This window comes from Triturus cristatus, chromosome 2_1, assembly GCF_964204655.1.
Source record: "Triturus cristatus chromosome 2_1, aTriCri1.1, whole genome shotgun sequence".
NCBI classification, from domain to species: Eukaryota; Metazoa; Chordata; class Amphibia; order Caudata; family Salamandridae; genus Triturus; species Triturus cristatus.
Genome location: NC_140581.1, coordinates 499,081,446 through 499,098,029, shown reverse-complemented (window position 1 = coordinate 499,098,029; position 16,584 = coordinate 499,081,446). Strand labels below are relative to the sequence as shown.

Sequence of the window (16,584 nt, the reverse complement as noted above, 5' to 3'; positions counted from 1 at the left end):
GCAAGAAAGATGGCACTTTCTCACACCTTGCCCTTGGGTTAACATTTTAGATTCATGGGGGTCTAGTCCATATCATCTTCAAAGTTTCTAGTTAGAGATTTCAAAAGAGTATTGGCACTTAAATCAATCACTTAACTTGGAGAATGTGCAAAAAAAATTGTGAAGTAATTGCTCTGAAGACATACACATTGTGGTCCTGGCACTAGGAAAAAACAAACAACCACCAACGGCTCAATCCCCACATCAGAATGGAAAAGGGACTGCAACTTATGTATGCACAGAATCTTACCAAAAAGCAATATCCTTTACCTACCAGGTAATAACCAGTGTGATAGCCACTCATGTACCACGCAATCAACATACTGCTCAAAGCATCATCATCTTCACTGGAATCTGGTCCTAGAGGAGGCGGAGGAGGTATCATCTACAGAAAGAGACATTGTTTATATGAATTGTCTATCTTACAGGGTGAAATATATCTTCTACACGAGATGAAAAGCTGGGATGAGAGATTGAATTCTAATGTATTTTGTCTAAGCAATTAAAAAAGCATATCAGCAGTCAGAGGACCAGTCTGATTGATATTAGCTATCTCAATCTAAAAAATTACAAGCATTTTAAGGAAACAACAAAGCAACAGAAAAAAACATCTTGTAAGGCTGTAGACCATTTCAAGGAGAATGGCTGTTTTTAAGCTAACAAAATTAAGTGAACACCTACCTCACTGAACAACCGAATACTCTATTTATTGTTAACACTTGTCACACACATGTTTACTCACCGGTAGGAGTAGTTCTGCAGCTTGGAGAATTTTCTGGATACACATGCAGTGCATTATTCTGCATCTAGTGGCTGGGCCCAGAATTCTCCTCTTATAGCACTTTTTGTTTGTTGCTGGGCGGCATCTATTACCATTTGTCTTGTGCCTGGTTGGTCACCATCTTCGGATTCTTTTTTTCGACAGTGACTTGGTTTTTCATCTTACTTTAAAACTGGCTTCCTTTTCAGGGATTGTCTTGAGGCTTCTTCCTAGTCTGCTTTGTTTCACCTCGTTTCCAGGGGAGATGGGTGGGTCGAAGGTCAATTCAGAAAATTCTTCAAGCTGCAAAATTACTCCTACCAGCGTGGTTCTTCTCTGAATTCACATGCTGTACATTGACTTTGTAGCAGTATTTCTTTTCATTGTAGTGGCTGGGTTTGAAATGAGCTTGAACTTGCCAACAAATGTTTTAGTATATTCTATTCCACTTGTGATTCTCTATTCACCTGGATATTTACACAATAGTGTTTGGTGAACATACATCTGGACTGATGCCTCGACCGCTGACCAGCATAATTCATTTGATTGGACGTTTTCCAGGAAGACTAAGGTGGGCTCTCTTCTTCCTTGTGGCATGTGATCTAGGCTGAGTTTCCAGCTGAATGCCAGACTTCTTGCAACACATTTGTATTGTCTATGATATCCATCACACTCCCTTGTTCTGGTAAGGATACCAAGAACTGGCGTCCTTTCCGGATTACTTTCGTTTTCTCTAGGTAGTAGATTATTGCCCTGCTTAAATCCAGTGTGCGCCAGGCCCTTTCAGCTCAGGATAGTTTGCTTCACATGAAACAGTTTCTTACCCGGTGTAGTTTTGCAGCTTGAAAACTTTCTAGATTCACTATGCTGTGCATTATTCCGCCATCTTGTGGTTGGGTCCAGAATTGTAGTCTTTTCTCTCTTTTTTTTCGTGGTCCACGTGGGGGTCGACATACCACCATTTGGTGTCCTTCGTGCCGTCAACACGCTTCCTCCGGAAGCTCCCACCTTTGGTTGCCATCTTCAGATTCTTTTTTCTTGTTTTGTGTTACTCTTTCTCTTCTTTAAACTCTTAAAATCTTATTCCTGTTTTAAGCCTCTTCCTCCTGTCTCATCTTTCTGGCAGAGGAGGGTGGGATCGCTAGTGATTCCAGAAAGTCTTCAAGCTGCAAAACTACATCGACAGGTAAGAAACTATACGTTTTGCTGCGTAAATCTTTCTGGATTCACTATGCTGTGCATAGACTTTGTAGCCGTTTGTCGTTATTGTGGTGGCTGGGTGGAAGATGAGCTCTGGTTACTGAATATGTGTTGCAGACCTTCTGTCCTACTTGCACTTTCTTGTTCATTTGAATATCTACACAGTAGTGCTTTGTGAACGTGTGCACTGAAGACCATGTTGCGGCTCGGCAAATGTCTTGGATAGGTGTGTTTGCTAGAAACGCAATTGTTGGTCCTTTCTTCCTTGTTGAGTGAGCATGAGCTGCTCCTTGTAACGGTTGTCCTGCTTGTTTGCGGGAGAGTTGTATGGTTTGTGCAATCCACCGTGCAATGGTATTTTTGGTAACTGGTCGTCCCAAAAAACTGCTGGCAAAGGATACGAAGAACTGTTTTGTCTTTCTGCACTCCTTTGTCCTTTCCATATAGTGCATTACTGCCCTCCAGTGTGTGTAGCGCCCTTTCTGTACTTGCGGTAGGTTTTTGGAAAAAACTTGGTATTTGAATTGTCTGGTTGATGTGGAACCGTGACACCACCTTTGGCATGAAGTGTGGGTCTGTTCTCATTACAATCCTATCATTGTGATTTTGCAGGTAGGGCTCTTGAAGTGTTAGCGCCTGTAATTCACTCACCCTTTGTAGCGATGTGATAGCCACTAAGAAGGCTGTTTTTAGCGCGAGTATGTGTAGTGTAGCTTTGTGAATAGGCTCAAATGGTGCCTTCATCAATTGAGTTAGCACTACGTTGAGGTTCCATGCTGGGGCTGGCATTCTGTTTGGAGGTGCGATTCTCTTTGCCCCTTCTAGAAATCTTTTTACTACTTGTGAGGTGAAGAAACTCTTTCCTGTTTCTCCTGTTGTGTAAGCCACTGTTGCAGCTAAGTGCACCCTTAAGGCTGTGTAGCTTAGTTTACTTGGTAGTAGATGTAATAGGTATTTTAGTACTGTTGATTCCTTTGTAATTTTCCTATGTAGTTTCTCCCTAATGCACCATTTAGAGAATCTTTTCCACTTTGCTACGTAGCAGTTTCTTGTGGTAGGTCTCCTTGCCTCCCTGAGCACCGCCATTGTGCTTGCTGGTAGTTTGAGGTGTGCAAATTCTAGCTCTTCAGAAGCCATGCTGCTAGGCGGAGGCTCTCTGGCTCTGGGTGTAGCACCCTTCCATTCTGCATTGCTAACAGCTCCCTTCTCTTTGGGAATCTGTGTGCTAGTGCTTGCGCCATTTCTACTATTTGTGAGAACCAGGACTGTCTGGCCCATGAGGTGCGATTAGTATTAGCGTCATGTTGCTCATCCTGCATTTGTTGAGTACCATGTGTATCATTGGTATCAGGGGGAAAAGCGTATGCAAATGGCTTTGACCAACTTATCCATAGCGCATTCCCTTAGGACCGATGGTCTGGTTGTCTGGATGCGAAGTGTTGGCATTTTGGTGTGTTGCAAATAGGTCTATTTGCGGTGTGCCCCATTTCCGGAATAGTTTCTCTATTTCCTGTTGGTTCAGCTCCCATTCATGGGATGCGGTCGTTTGTCTGCTGAGCTGCTCTTCTTCCAAATTTTCCTTTCCTGGGAGATGTATTGCCAGCGGGTCTATTCTTAGTGGAATGGCCCATGTCCATATTTCCTGTGCTAGCCCTGATAGTACCACAGATTGTGTTCCTCAACATGGTGGTTGTGTTGTCTGTTTGGATCAACACCCTGTTTCCGTATAGCTCCCTTTGAAAAGCTTTTAAGGCTAGGAACACCGTTTTTAGCTCCAGGTAGTTGTGTTTGATCGCATTCTGCTGCGACCATAACCCCCTCACCTGGAGTTTATTCATGTGAGCGCCCGACCCCAGCTGGGAGGCGTCTGTTGTGATGGTCACTGTTGGAGTTGGCTGTGTGAATGGTTTACCCTGTGATATGTTTTCCTTGTTCCACCACGCTATTTCCTGATGCACTGCGTGTGTGACAACCACAAGATCTTCCCAACTCCCTGTTGACAGTGGCCATTGTTGCTGTATCCATTCCTGGAACGGTCTCATGTGTAGGCGAATATTTGGGACCAGGTGTATGCACGATGCCATCATTCCCATTAGCTTGCCCACTGTCCTCGCTGTCCTTGCAGTAGAGACGTGTCTCCTTCAGTATTGCCAAAGTTCTCTCTGTGCTGGGGAACACCTTGCCCTGTATGCTGTTGATCTCTGCCCCTAAGAATATCTTCACCTGTTCTATTTCTATTGAAGACTTACCCGAATGATATTAAAACCCTAGTTGGATTAGTGTTTGTATCACCTGCTGGATGTGCTGTTTGCACTAGCTGTAGGAGCCTGCTTTTAAGAGCCAGTCGTCGAGGTAGGGGTATACATGTATTCCTTGCCTCCTTAGGTGTGCTGCTACCGCTGCTAGGCACTTTGTAAACACCCATGGAGCGAAATTGAGTCCGAATGCGAGCACTGTGAACTGGTAGTGAGTCTTGTTGATCACAAATCTTAGTAGGCGTTTGTGTTTCTTGTTGATGGGGATGTGTAAGTACGCGTCCTTTAGGTCTATAGGTGCCATGTAATACCCTTCCTGTACCTGGGGTATTACTTTTTGCAGATATGTCATTTTAAATCTTTTTCGTGTCCTTCTGAACATGTTTAAGAACCTTAGATCCAGCATAGGCCTAAGGGTTTCGTCCACTTTTGGTACGAGGAAGTAGTTGGAACAAACCCCCTTGTTTCTTTCCTTGTACGGCACTATCTGCCTCCTTATTGAGCAGTTCCTGTGCTTCTAGCAGCAAGAGTGAAAGTTCCTTTGCCGAGTGCGCCTTGTTGTTTGGAGGTTGTATTTCTAGCTCTATACGGTAGCCATATTGTATGATGTTTAGTATCCATTTGTCCGTTGTGACCTTCTTCCATTCCTGGAGGAAGTTCCTTATTCTGCCTCCCACTGGTGTTATATGTTCGGGGAACTGTTTGTTTTGTGTACTTCGTCTTTGTGTTCTGTTTTGATGCCCCCTTCGAAGTGTTGTCTGGGTGGGCGTTTGCCTTACGGTGAAGTTACTTGGAGGTGGGTAGTTGCCCTTCTCTCCGTGCCTGTCCTCGTCCGTTTGAGCGACCTCGAAAGAACTGGCCTTGTGGCTGTTACTGCCAGTTCTGCTGCTGCTGTCCCTGTCCGTTTCCTTGATAACCTTGTTGGAAGGTTTGGTGCGAGGTCCTCGGTTGGTTGCCTCCCCTACCATTTGGCCTTCTTGAGGGTGTACCCCTTCTTATCCCTCAAAACTGCAGTGCTCCCACGGACCTTGCAGTTTCGTTGTCTATTTTGAATTGGGCTAACGTTTTTTCAACTGGTGTGCCAAAAAGTTGCTCTCCGTTGAAGGGTGTGTTCAGGATATTGTTCTGTACTTCAGGCTTGAAGCCTGAAATCCTAAGCTATGCGTGCCTTCTCTCTGTCACCCCAATCATTATCTGCCTGCTGGACGTCTCCGCCACACCCAAGGCCGACTTTAAACATGTGTTCGCCATCCCTTCCTCTACCAGGTGGACTGCCCTTTGCTGGTACTGATCGGGTAGATGCTTCAGGAGCTGCCCCACTTCCTCCCAGGGCTGGTATGCGTAACTGTTGATTAGGGCGTTTGAGTTGGCGATGCGCCATTGAATCGCCACACTCCGTTCTACTTTTCTCCCCATGAGGCCCATTGTTCTACTCTTCTTGTCAGGAGGTGGTCCGGCATTTGTGGGCACATTGGCCCTTTTCCTAGCTGTTGTACAAGTTACTTACCTTCGGTAACGATGTATCTGGTAGAGACTATTCTAGCCGCAGATTCCTTAACATAGAATTATCCCCAGGCGTGAGACTGGATCTGGCCAATTTTTGACACCGCATCTCTGCGCGCAGGGGGGCAGCACCACGCGACTCCGCCCTGACGTCCGCGGGCATGACGTCAGCGACGTCACATAAGTCCCACCCTGGCACGCTGACATCAGTTTTCTTCGGAGAACATTTCCGTGCCACAACGCGAAGCCATCACCAACAAAACTGTGAGAGTATGGGAACAGTGTGCAAAAAGAGCAGTGAAACAGAAAGGAAAGAAGCGAATGGTGAGGAACAGCACCAGTAGGGACAGTGCCAAGCACTGCGGTACTGAAAGTCATGGAAGGGAAAGAGCAAAGCACCCTCTGAGAAGCAACCCTGCAAAGCGATGGCGACATCCTCCTCGGAGGCAGAAGAACATGTGAAAAATGTAGTAGACGACAGAAGATCTGCAACCCCAATCTACAATAGTGAAGGACAACAAGCCCAGAACAGATGAATAACGACAAATCACCCCAAGACAACACCAGCAAGGAGTGTTGCATCCCCGCTAAGGGCTGAGGTACAGCAAAGACACCCCAACCCAGAGGACTCAGAAGGAGAAGAATATGAGTAGGCCCCACACTGGAAGAACCAGGGTGCAGGGATGCAGAAGGAACGCGTTACTTACCTGTAACTGCGGTTATCCACTATTGGTATCTTTCATAGATTCACATGCCTGAATCATTCCCAGTCGTCGGGATGGGAGTCACCGGTAAATAACAAAGCAATGTCTTAGAAGACATATAGAGTAACAGGCCTCAAAAGGCCTTAGCTTAGCAAGCTATCCATGTCCTTATGTAAAAAGGACCAAAGTTTGGCCAGTAGCCAATCAGCTAGCACCACCCTCTAGAACCCTCCTGGAAGGAGTTCTAGTCCCTTAGATTTTCGTAAGCACAGTGCTAAGAAGTTGTATCAGTGAGAGATCCAAGAGAGCCCTTTCAGGGGAGGTGGGTGGGTTGCATGTGAATCTATGAAAGATACCAATACTGGATAACCGCAGTTACAGGTAAGTAACGCGTTCCTTATCCAGTATTAGGGTATCTTTGATAGATTCACATGCCTGAATCAGAGTAGTAAGCAATAATAAGCACATTTCGACAGGTACAGTAAATAAACAGTCACTAGATAATAACATATCCATGTGAAAGATAAAGTAGCAGAGAACCATGAGTCGGGTAATGTAAACATTACAGTGCGAAATGTGCGTAAAGAGACCAGGATGGTGGGATGAAAAAGGAAAGGGTTCACCTCTATTGAAATAGATGACGGAGTACCGCTTGACCCACTGCAGCATCCTTCATGATCTCCGTGTCCAGGCAGTAATGCTTGGTGAATGTATGCGGAGTCTTCCATGTGGCCGCTCTACAAATGTCCACAATGGGCACCCCTGCAAACAGTGCCATGGAAGTAGACATCGCCCTTGTGGAATGGGCACGAACTGCTGATTGCAGTGGACGTCCTGCCTGCTGGTGACAGTAGGTGATGGCTGAAGAAATCCAGCGGGAGATACTCTGTTTGGTGAGCGGTAGCCCTTTTGTAGGCCTACTGTACGCCACAAAAAGTTGATTAGACTTTCGAAATGTTTTAGTTTTATCAATGTAAAACTTGAGGCAGTGCTTAATATCCAATGAATGAAGAGTCCTTTCTGCCACTGTTTGTGGATTCGGGAAGAATGAACGTAGTATGATAGGTTCATTGAGGCGGAACTGAGTCGGAACCTTAGGAATAAACTTCGGATTTGTTCGAAGAATGACCCTGTCCCGTTTGAACTGAAGGAAAGTGTCTTGGATTGAGAACGCCTGGAGTTCTCCCACTCGTCTTGCCGAGGTAAGGGCCAGTAGGAGCGCAATCTTCCAGGATACATACTTAAGGTCTGCCTTGTGGATTGGCTCGAACGGGTGTTTCATCAGTTGAGCCAAAACCGTGTTAAGATGCCAAGCCGTGGTACAGGCTTTACTGGAGGAAATGTTCTAAACAGTCCTTTAAGGAATTGTTTGATAAGTCTATGAGACCACAAAGATGGACCTGTAGAGGATCTCCTTAAGCGAGATATTGCCGCTAGGTGTACTTTGATGGAGGCATGAGCTAGACCAGATTTTGCCAGGTGCAGGAGGTACGGTAAAATCTGTTCCATGGTGGAAGAAAGAGGGTGTAACCTGTTTGTTTTGCACCAGATACAGAATCTTTTCCATTTCAATGAATGTTTTGTTGGTACTATCCGCTCGAGCCCGAGCTAGGATTTGTCTGCAATCCGGAGGAATGTCTAAGCCCTGGAACTCTCTGAACTCAGGAGCCATGCAGATACCTTGAGATGCCGGATCCGGATGCTGAACCTGTTGATTGTGGAGCGTTAGCAGAGATGGAAACGGCTTCAGTTTGATTGGAGGTTCTAGGGAGAGGAGATGAAGCTCCGTGAACCAGTGCTGGCGTGGCCAAGCTGGGGCTATCAATATCAGAGTGCAGGGCTCTGCTTTCATCTTCCGTAGCACCCTGGGAATCAGGGGAAACGGCGGAAAGGCGTACGCAAAGACGTTGCACCATGCTATCGAAAAGGCATTCCCCAGAGACCCTTGTTGGGGATGCCAGCTTGTAAAGTGTTGGCATTTGGCGTTGTCCTGGGTGGCGAATAGGTCCAGAAGAGGGGTGCCCCATTGATCAAAGATGTTGCCGATGACTTGCTGGTCCAGTTCCCACTCGTGGCATGTTGTCTGCCTTCTGCTGAGGGAATCTGCCAACACGTTGTGGGCGCCTGGAACATAATCTGCTCGAAGAGAGATGTTGTGACTGAGTAGCCAACTCCAAATTTGTGACTCGCGAGAGAGTGTCAGCGAGCGCGTTCCTCCCCGTTTGTTCAAATAGTGCATTGTCGTCGTGTTGTCTGTTCTGACAAGCACCATGGAGTTTTTGATTCTTGGGAGGAAGGCCACCAGAGCCAGATAGACTGCGCGTAGCTCTAGGAGATTCATATGAAGTGCCCTCTCGGAAGGGGACCATTTCCCGCTTATCTGAAGCTCCTGAAGGAAAGCCCCCCAGCCCTCCAGGGAAGCATCCGTGGATTTTTATGTGAGGTGCTGCAGGAAGCAAGAAAGGCAAGCCTTTTGAAAGGTTCTGGGGATACACCCACCATCGTAGAGCTTTCCTGATCACAGGGGTGACCTGGATGACTTCGTCGAAGGACCCTGTAAACTGTACCCACTGATCCGACAGTTCTTCTTGAAGGGGCCGCATAGGAAGACGACAATGCGGGACCAAGAGAATGCAAGAAGACATCATTCCGAGAACGGATTTGAAGAGACGCACTGACAGTGTCTTTTCGGACATTATCCGGAGAGCTAACGACTGAAGCTTGTCTTTGCGTTCCTGCGATGGGAAAGCTTTCCGTAGTACAGTGTCTAGTGTAGCGCCCAGAAAGTTCATGTGCTGAGACGGCTGAAGGACGGACTTCTCGTGATTGAGAGTTAGTCCTAGTGAATCGAAGAGCGTTAGACAAGCGTTGGAAGACATGGATGCGCCCTGTAGAGATGGAGACTTGACAAGCCAGTCGTCTAGATAAGGGAAGACCTGATGATGATGATGGCGTAGGTAGGCCGCCACTGGAACTAGACATTTGGTGAAAATGCGTGGCGCCGATTTGAGGCCAAACGGCAGAACCCGGAACTGGTAATGTCTGCCAACCACCATGAATCGTAGGAATTTCTTGTGGTTGCGATGTATTGGTATATGAAAGTAGGCGTCTTGCAGGTCTAACAACACCATGTAGTCGTTCGCATTGAGTAGATGTAATACCTCCTGAATGGTGACCATACGAAACGACTGTTTCAGATATTTGTTTAGATCTCTTATGTCCAATATTGGTCTCCATTTTTTCTCCTTTTTCCGGATGAGGAAGAAGCGGGAGTAGAACCCTTTTCCCCGTTGATTTGGGGGGACTCTCTCTATAGCTCCTTTTTGGAGCATAACCTTCACCTCCAAAAGTAATAGACGTAGGTTTTTGTGGAGCATTGGGCGGGGAGGGGTTTGAGGAGGGATTTGTATGAATTGTAGCGAATGGCCGAATTGTACTAATTGTAGGACCCAACGGTCCGTAGTTATTTTTCGCCAGTTTGGGAGAAAGTGGGAAATTTTTCCGCCAATCTTGGAGGGTGGCGAGAAGGTGGAGACCGGCCGTAGTTGAAAGTCATTGCCGTCGGGCGGCTCCCTTTTGTCTTCCTCCTTTACCACGAAAGGAGGATTTCGTGTATGCGGAGTGCTGTCGCTGTTGATATTGCGGACGGTATTGCTGGGAGGAAGAGAATGAAGAACGTTGTTGGAATTCTCCCCTACTGGAAGATTGACCTCTTCCCCTGGAACCCCGAAAGGAAGGGTTCCGAAATTGCAAGGTACCCAACGCCCTGGCAGTATCCGTATCTTTCCTAATCCCCTGTAATGCCTCATCAATATGGGTGCCAAAAAGAAGTTGGCCGTCGTACGGCATGTCCAGCACTTTGGATTGGACCTTCGGTCTGAAAGAGGTTGCCTTTAGCCAAGCTTGGCGTCGGAGAACTGCTGCGCCCGCTGGTTGTCGGAATCCAGTCGAAGCAATATCCATTGCACAATCTATGATTTCAGAGACAGATCTTTCCCCCTCTAGCTAGATCTTCTTTGCGTCTTCTTTGGACTCCTCTGGTAAGTCTGCCATGTATGGCGCAATGTCTGCCCACATTTGACGATTGTAATGCCCCAAAAGTGCTAGGGCGTTGGAGGCCCGCACTGTTAAGGCCGACATTGAAGAAAAGCGTTTGCCTATGTTCTCTAAGCGCCTACCCTCCTTATCTGGTGGAGCTGTCAATAGAGCAGCCGGGTTGCTTGACCTCCTCTGTGCGGCCTGCGTAATGACAGAGTCCGGCTTTGGATGGCCTGTGAGACAAGCCGGAGCAGTGTCTGGCGCTTTATATTTTTTGTCCAGGCGTGGTAACACTGGAGGGACTGAGGAAGGATTTTGCATAATTTGTATGCCTTGTTCCCAAATGTAGTCTATAAGTGGAATTGCCCGTACAGACTTCCTAAAGGGTTCCTTAAAATCATAAAGGAAACAGTCTTGATGGTGCGAGGGCATTGGAATTTGAAAGCGCTGGGCCGCTCTCTCTATGATGTTATGGAAGCCGTCAATATCCTCTGGAGGCGAGTCGGCCGTGGTAGGGGCAGGAGAAGTCGGGCAGGGAAGGATGTAATCATCCCATTTGTCATGGTGAGATTGGACCTCCTGAAGCTCTCCTTCTTCAGGCTCCTCCTCATCTGTTGTGGGAGGAAGTGGCGTTGTAGCAGGCTCTGATTGCAGTACCAATGGAGGCGGTCTTGGCCTTGGTGGCGCAACTGGCATCGGAAACCGTGGTTTGTAGTCCGAGATCAGGAATTGGAGATCCGTGACCAGTGATGCAGGCAAGCAAACCATGGAAGGTGGTGGCTGCACGTATTGTGGAGGTGGAACCTGTTGATATTCCTGGTCAATGTCCTCATAGTCTGAGATATCTTGGTATTTCACATGTAGCTGTGAAGGGCTTGTCGCAGCCAGGAACATACTGCCGTCCTCTGAATCTTCCTCCTCAAAAAGTTGAGCAGGCGGCAAGGTGGAGACCCTACTGGGCGATGTAAGGGCCGGAGTTAGTGCACATTTGGTGTTTTTGAGGTGCACATATGTACTTGGCGTCTCAGAGTCTATATCCGTCGACGGGCCCGTCGACGGTAGAATTGTAGGCGGTGTAATAGGCATTTGAGACAGCGTCGACGAGGTCATCGTCGACTGTGTCGTCGTCAGTGAGGAAGATGAGAATTGTTTCTTCATCGACGACGGCGTCGACGACGGTCTCGTCGACAATGTTCCCGTCGACGATGATGTGGACGTCGATGATGGAGCCGTCGTCGACGGACCCGCAGTCGACGAGGTCGTCGGCGGCTTGGCTGACGACGACGACTTTCTGATTTTCAGCGTCGACGAGATAGTTTTACCTGCCGTCGACGATGTCGTCGTAGTCATTGATTGGGATGTGACAGTAGATATCGTCGCCGAGGTAACAAAGACTGCCGTCGATGGAGATCTTTTTGTCAGTGAAGCCACCGTCGACGAGGTGGTCGTCGGCGACGGGGTGGAAACTGGTTTTCTAAAAGTAATTTGGACATCCTGAGGAGAAGCAATTCCTGGCGGAGGCAAGGCCAGGACCTCTGAAGAATTTTTGTGCGTCTTCTTTAGAGGTGGCTGCGACGAAGGGCCCGGAGATGACGCCCTTGGTCTTTTACGTGAGGAGTGAGAAGAAATAATAGAACTCACTCTCCTCAGAGGACACTACCGAGTCCTTGTCCTTCAGCCTTTGCAGCCAAATTAAAAGGCGCCCTTCTCGGTACTTCAGGGTCTTAGTTGAAAAGGTACGACATACCTTGCAGTCTTTTGAGCTGTGGCTGGGTTACAGACAATAAAGACAGTCTTTATACTTATCATCCACGTGAAGCCTCTTCTTCCCACAGGAAGCACAGGATCTGAATAGTCCTTTCTTAGGAGTATCAGCCATGACAAATCAAGAAAGTTTTGAGTAGAAAACACTGGAAATCCAGAAGCAATAAGCAGAGCTCAGTGGAGACTCCCTTAGCACAACGTGCGGTAGAAAATCTGAGGGACAGGAGCTCCTTCCAGGAGGGTTCTAGAGGGTGGTGCTAGCTTATTGGCTACTGGCCAAACTTTGGTCCTTTTTACATAAGGACATGGATAGCTTGCTAAGCTAAGGCCTTTTGAGGCCTGTTACTCTATATGTCTTCTAAGACATTGCTTTGTTATTTACCGGTGACTCCCATCCAGACGACGGGGAATGATTCAGGCATGTGAATCTATGAAAGATACCCTAATACTGGATAAGTACACATGAACCTACCGTCCAATTACCATTAAGCATCCTGCCAGGGAGGAAGTGAAAGAGGTCACCCGCAGCAGACAAAGCCACCCGGAAGGAGGTGAGAGCATAAGACCAAGCAGAAGGGTCCTCGCAGAACAGGGAGGAAGGGCGGGCGTTAAGGAATCTGCGGCTAGAATCTTCTCTATCAGATACATTGTTACCGAAGGTAAGTAACTTGTACATCTGATAGAGACTACTAGCCGCAGATTCCTTAACATAGAATAGATACCCTAGCCATACCCAGAGGGGAGGAGGGTCTGCGAGAGAACCTCATCAGCCTGGAAAAACACAGGGCCCCAACAGGGGATGTGTCATGGGGACAGGAAGGACGGTCCAGCCCCCACCAAGCAGAAGGAAGCAGGAACAAGGAGAAGGGAAGGCCAGGATACCACAAACCTACCCAAGGGGCAAAGGGCGTCCGCCTGAAGACTCGGAGGGACAACGGCACCAAGCGAGTACCAAAGGAAGAAAAGAACCACCGCAAAACCCAAGGTGGAACGGAGGCACAGCCCGCCTCAGAAGAACACACACCCAGCGAAGGGGACAGCTGAACGGATATCAGCCCCAAGGCACGGGATAAGATACGCGAGGAGGAAAACACAGTTGTGCAAAACTCCAGCAAAGCAAGGGACAGGAGCACACGGGTACATGCCGTGGCCCAGGAGGGGACCATACCTACCAGGCGTGCACAGCAGGCAGCTGGTAAATACTATAAAGTAGTGTGCCCAGAACAAGCAGAGTGCATGACTGAGAGAGGAAAGTGAACTCCAGAACAAGCCCCAGAGAAGGACCGTCCCAGTGGCACAACCCAGCCCACGAAGAGAAGTGGGACTGGCCAGAAGAGAAAGAGGAGAAGAACCCCCCCAAGAAGCAGCCGGGGGGGGATTGTTTATGGGGGGTGACGCGACCCCTGGGAGGCGAGAAATGTAGTTCAGCCCGAAAGCCGTCAACCAGAACACAGGAGAACACCAGGAGTATCCTAGCCCCCCTGGAACACAAGGCAGAGGACCAGGCCGGCACGTCGGATAATAAGGTGGAAACACCAAGAAACGACGTACACGGCATGGCAAAAGGCGATCTGGCGATCCAGAGGCGGAGGAGGGAAGGCAAAAGGCACAGAAGCAGATATCCCGCAGGAACAAAGGGCAAAATGCACGACAGGCAAGCCCTGTAATAGAAGGAGAGAAACACCACGGATACTGAGCAGGACAGAACCTGGAGCAGCGCAAGCCGCGCGAAGGTGGAAAAAAAAAAAAAAAAAAAAAAAAAAAAAAGAGACCGCACCAAGCGGTATACAGTGATGCCAGGAACGCAAGGAACCCGAGAAGGAATCCACACCCGCCCAGCTTAGGACAGAGCTATACAATAGCCTAAAAGTACCCCACCTAGGGTATGACACGTCCCAAAACAAAACAGGGGAACACCTCTTAGGGAAACCCGCAGCACAGGTCAGGAACAGAAAAGACCTGTGGGTATCACCACAGGTGGCTTACCAATCAGCCAAAAAGTACACAGAGGGTCCAACCTGAGGACCTATACGGGTTCACCAATAGTCAAAAAATCACACACCAGAAAAATTGAAGGGCTTTACCAGCAGCCAAAAGTACAGAGGGGCCAACGTGAGGACCCTGAAGGCAGTCCAAGCCATACACAGCACACAGACGGGCCGAACACTAGGCCCAAACAGAAAGGTGGGATAAACGCCTCCAATAAGACACCTGAGGACCGACAAGCTGAAGCTTACGGAGGGGGAGGAGGACGGAGCCCCGCAAGGAGTCGTTGAATAGCGGAGTCCGCGAGGGTGTTAAATAGAAGAATCCCATCAAAAGGCAGGTCAACAAGACGCTCCTGAATATTCCCGGAAAGACACTATCCCACAACCAAGCATGGCGGCGGAGGGCCAGAGAACTCGCCATAGCGCGGGCGAGAGAATCAGAGACATCCAAGGCCGAACGGCGAATAAACGCAGCCAACTCCCTACCATCCAGCAGATGGCGCCGCAGATCAGCGCAGGCACCGTCGTGGGAGGCGCGAGACAGAAGGGACTCCACGGAATCTCATAGGTCGGAGGTAGCCCTGGCCAACACACAAGGTGTGGTGAGCGCGCGCAGAGCAGCACTAGTGGAAGCGAAGATGTTACGCCCCCAGGAGTCCAACCACTGGGCCTCCCGTGACGGAGGGAGCAACACTGAAGGCAAGGCAGGAAAAGCAGTCTGCAGAACAGGGCCCTGGGCAGTTGGGTGGGAAAAAAGGGAGACCGGATCGTGCCGGGCAGGCCGGTTGAGAAGCAGCTTAGGTAACGGATCCCCCGTAGCAGGACGCCCCCAGAAGAGAGTTGTGGAGCGAAGCTTCAAATGGAAGCAGTGGCTCCCCTCCACCAGAGCTCTGGTAGAGAACCAACAAGTGGTCCGTTGGGAGTGGAGCGACCGAGTTGCCCAATTGCAAAATGCCGGTGGCCGTGGAAATGGCCCAGACAAAGGCCACACTTGTCTCCGTAGGGCATCGTGGGGGAGAGAGCAACTCTTCCGTGGGCGAAGGCTGCAAACTAAGCCGCCTGTCCCTGTGCCCTGCTGGAGGAAGAAACGGCCAGCCCCTGCAGGAGGGAAGACCCATGGACGAGTGAGGGGCCTGAGGGGCCTCCGGAGAAGCCGGGGGGGGGGCAACCACCTGCAAGGTGAAGAGCGGGACCGGGGGCCGTGGACATGGCATGGAACTTACCCTGGAAGCCGCCAGGGAAAAGGCAACGATGTGGCGCCCAGTCTCCGGTGAAGAGGAGACAAGGAGACAGCAATCCTCCGGAGAGGAAGGAAAATCCGGAGAACAGATAACGATCTGATGTCGGGACGGCTCCGGATAGTTCGCCCTGGGCACCGGTGTGTCCTCGATTGGTGCCGAAGTGTCCACCAGGGGTGCAGAGTCGACCTCCACCACCACGTGCCTGATAGGAGAAAGGGGCAGGGTCAGAGAGAGCCGAAGCGGTCAATGAACGGTGCCGAAAAGGCGCCGGCTCGACCTCTGACAAGCCTGCCACCTGCGCAGAGGACTGAGAGGGACCCGGGGAGGCGCCTCGGATCCCGGCCTCCACCCGCGGCGCCGCCAGGGCCGGGGAGGAAAGCCGTCAGCACCGGAAAGCCGTCGGCTCCGGTAAAACAGCCACCTGACCAGAGGACCGAGGGGGACTTTGGGACAAGCCGTGAGTCCCGGCGACCTCCTGCGACACCACAGGGAAACCCGCGGGGTTTTGCGGCGAGGCAGGGACGCCATGGGTCGAAGAGGGGAACCCTGTAGGGCCGCACCTCGACAACACCACACCTCTAACACCTGAAGCCGAACTAATCGGCGCCCGGGGTGAAGCCGTCCGCGAGTCCGCCGAAGGCCCCGCACATGGCGAGGGGGCCCAAAGAAGCCTGCAGAGCCGCAGCGTAGGCCTTCGTCGCCCCAATTCCAGGAAACGGCAGATAGGGTGGCAAAGGGTGAGGGCGCACGTCCCGAGAGGAACACTTAATCTCCACATGCCTAACAAAGAATGAATGTGTGTCCTAATGTAACGAACTGGTGCTATGTAAAGCGCTCTGATACCCGATTGGATTCGGGTCAACTTCGCGCTATATAAAACTCTGCAGCAAAAATAAACAAAAAAACACGCCCTCAGCAGAATGAGGACAGGGCCTCGGTGGTAAGCTGCAGGACTTACCGGCAGGAGAGCGACGCCCATGGGGCCTCGGTGAAGGAAGACGCCGGAATCGGCATCTTCTGGACCCTTCCGAGGTAGGGGACGGACGCTGTGCCGATCTGGACAAGCGGGCCGAAAGCAATTTCACCCGGCGC

General features: G+C 49.7%; 1 protein-coding gene across 1 annotated transcript in view; it reads right to left on the bottom strand.

Moving 5' to 3' along the window:
• Nucleotides 1–16,584, bottom strand: part of SMN1 (survival of motor neuron 1, telomeric) — a 225,211-nt gene that overhangs the window by 55,699 nt on the left and 152,928 nt on the right. The window contains exon 7 of the mRNA XM_085632361.1: nt 314–424. Within this exon, the coding sequence (XP_085488487.1) occupies nt 314–424 (111 nt within the window). The remainder of the gene's footprint in view (nt 1–313; nt 425–16,584) is intronic.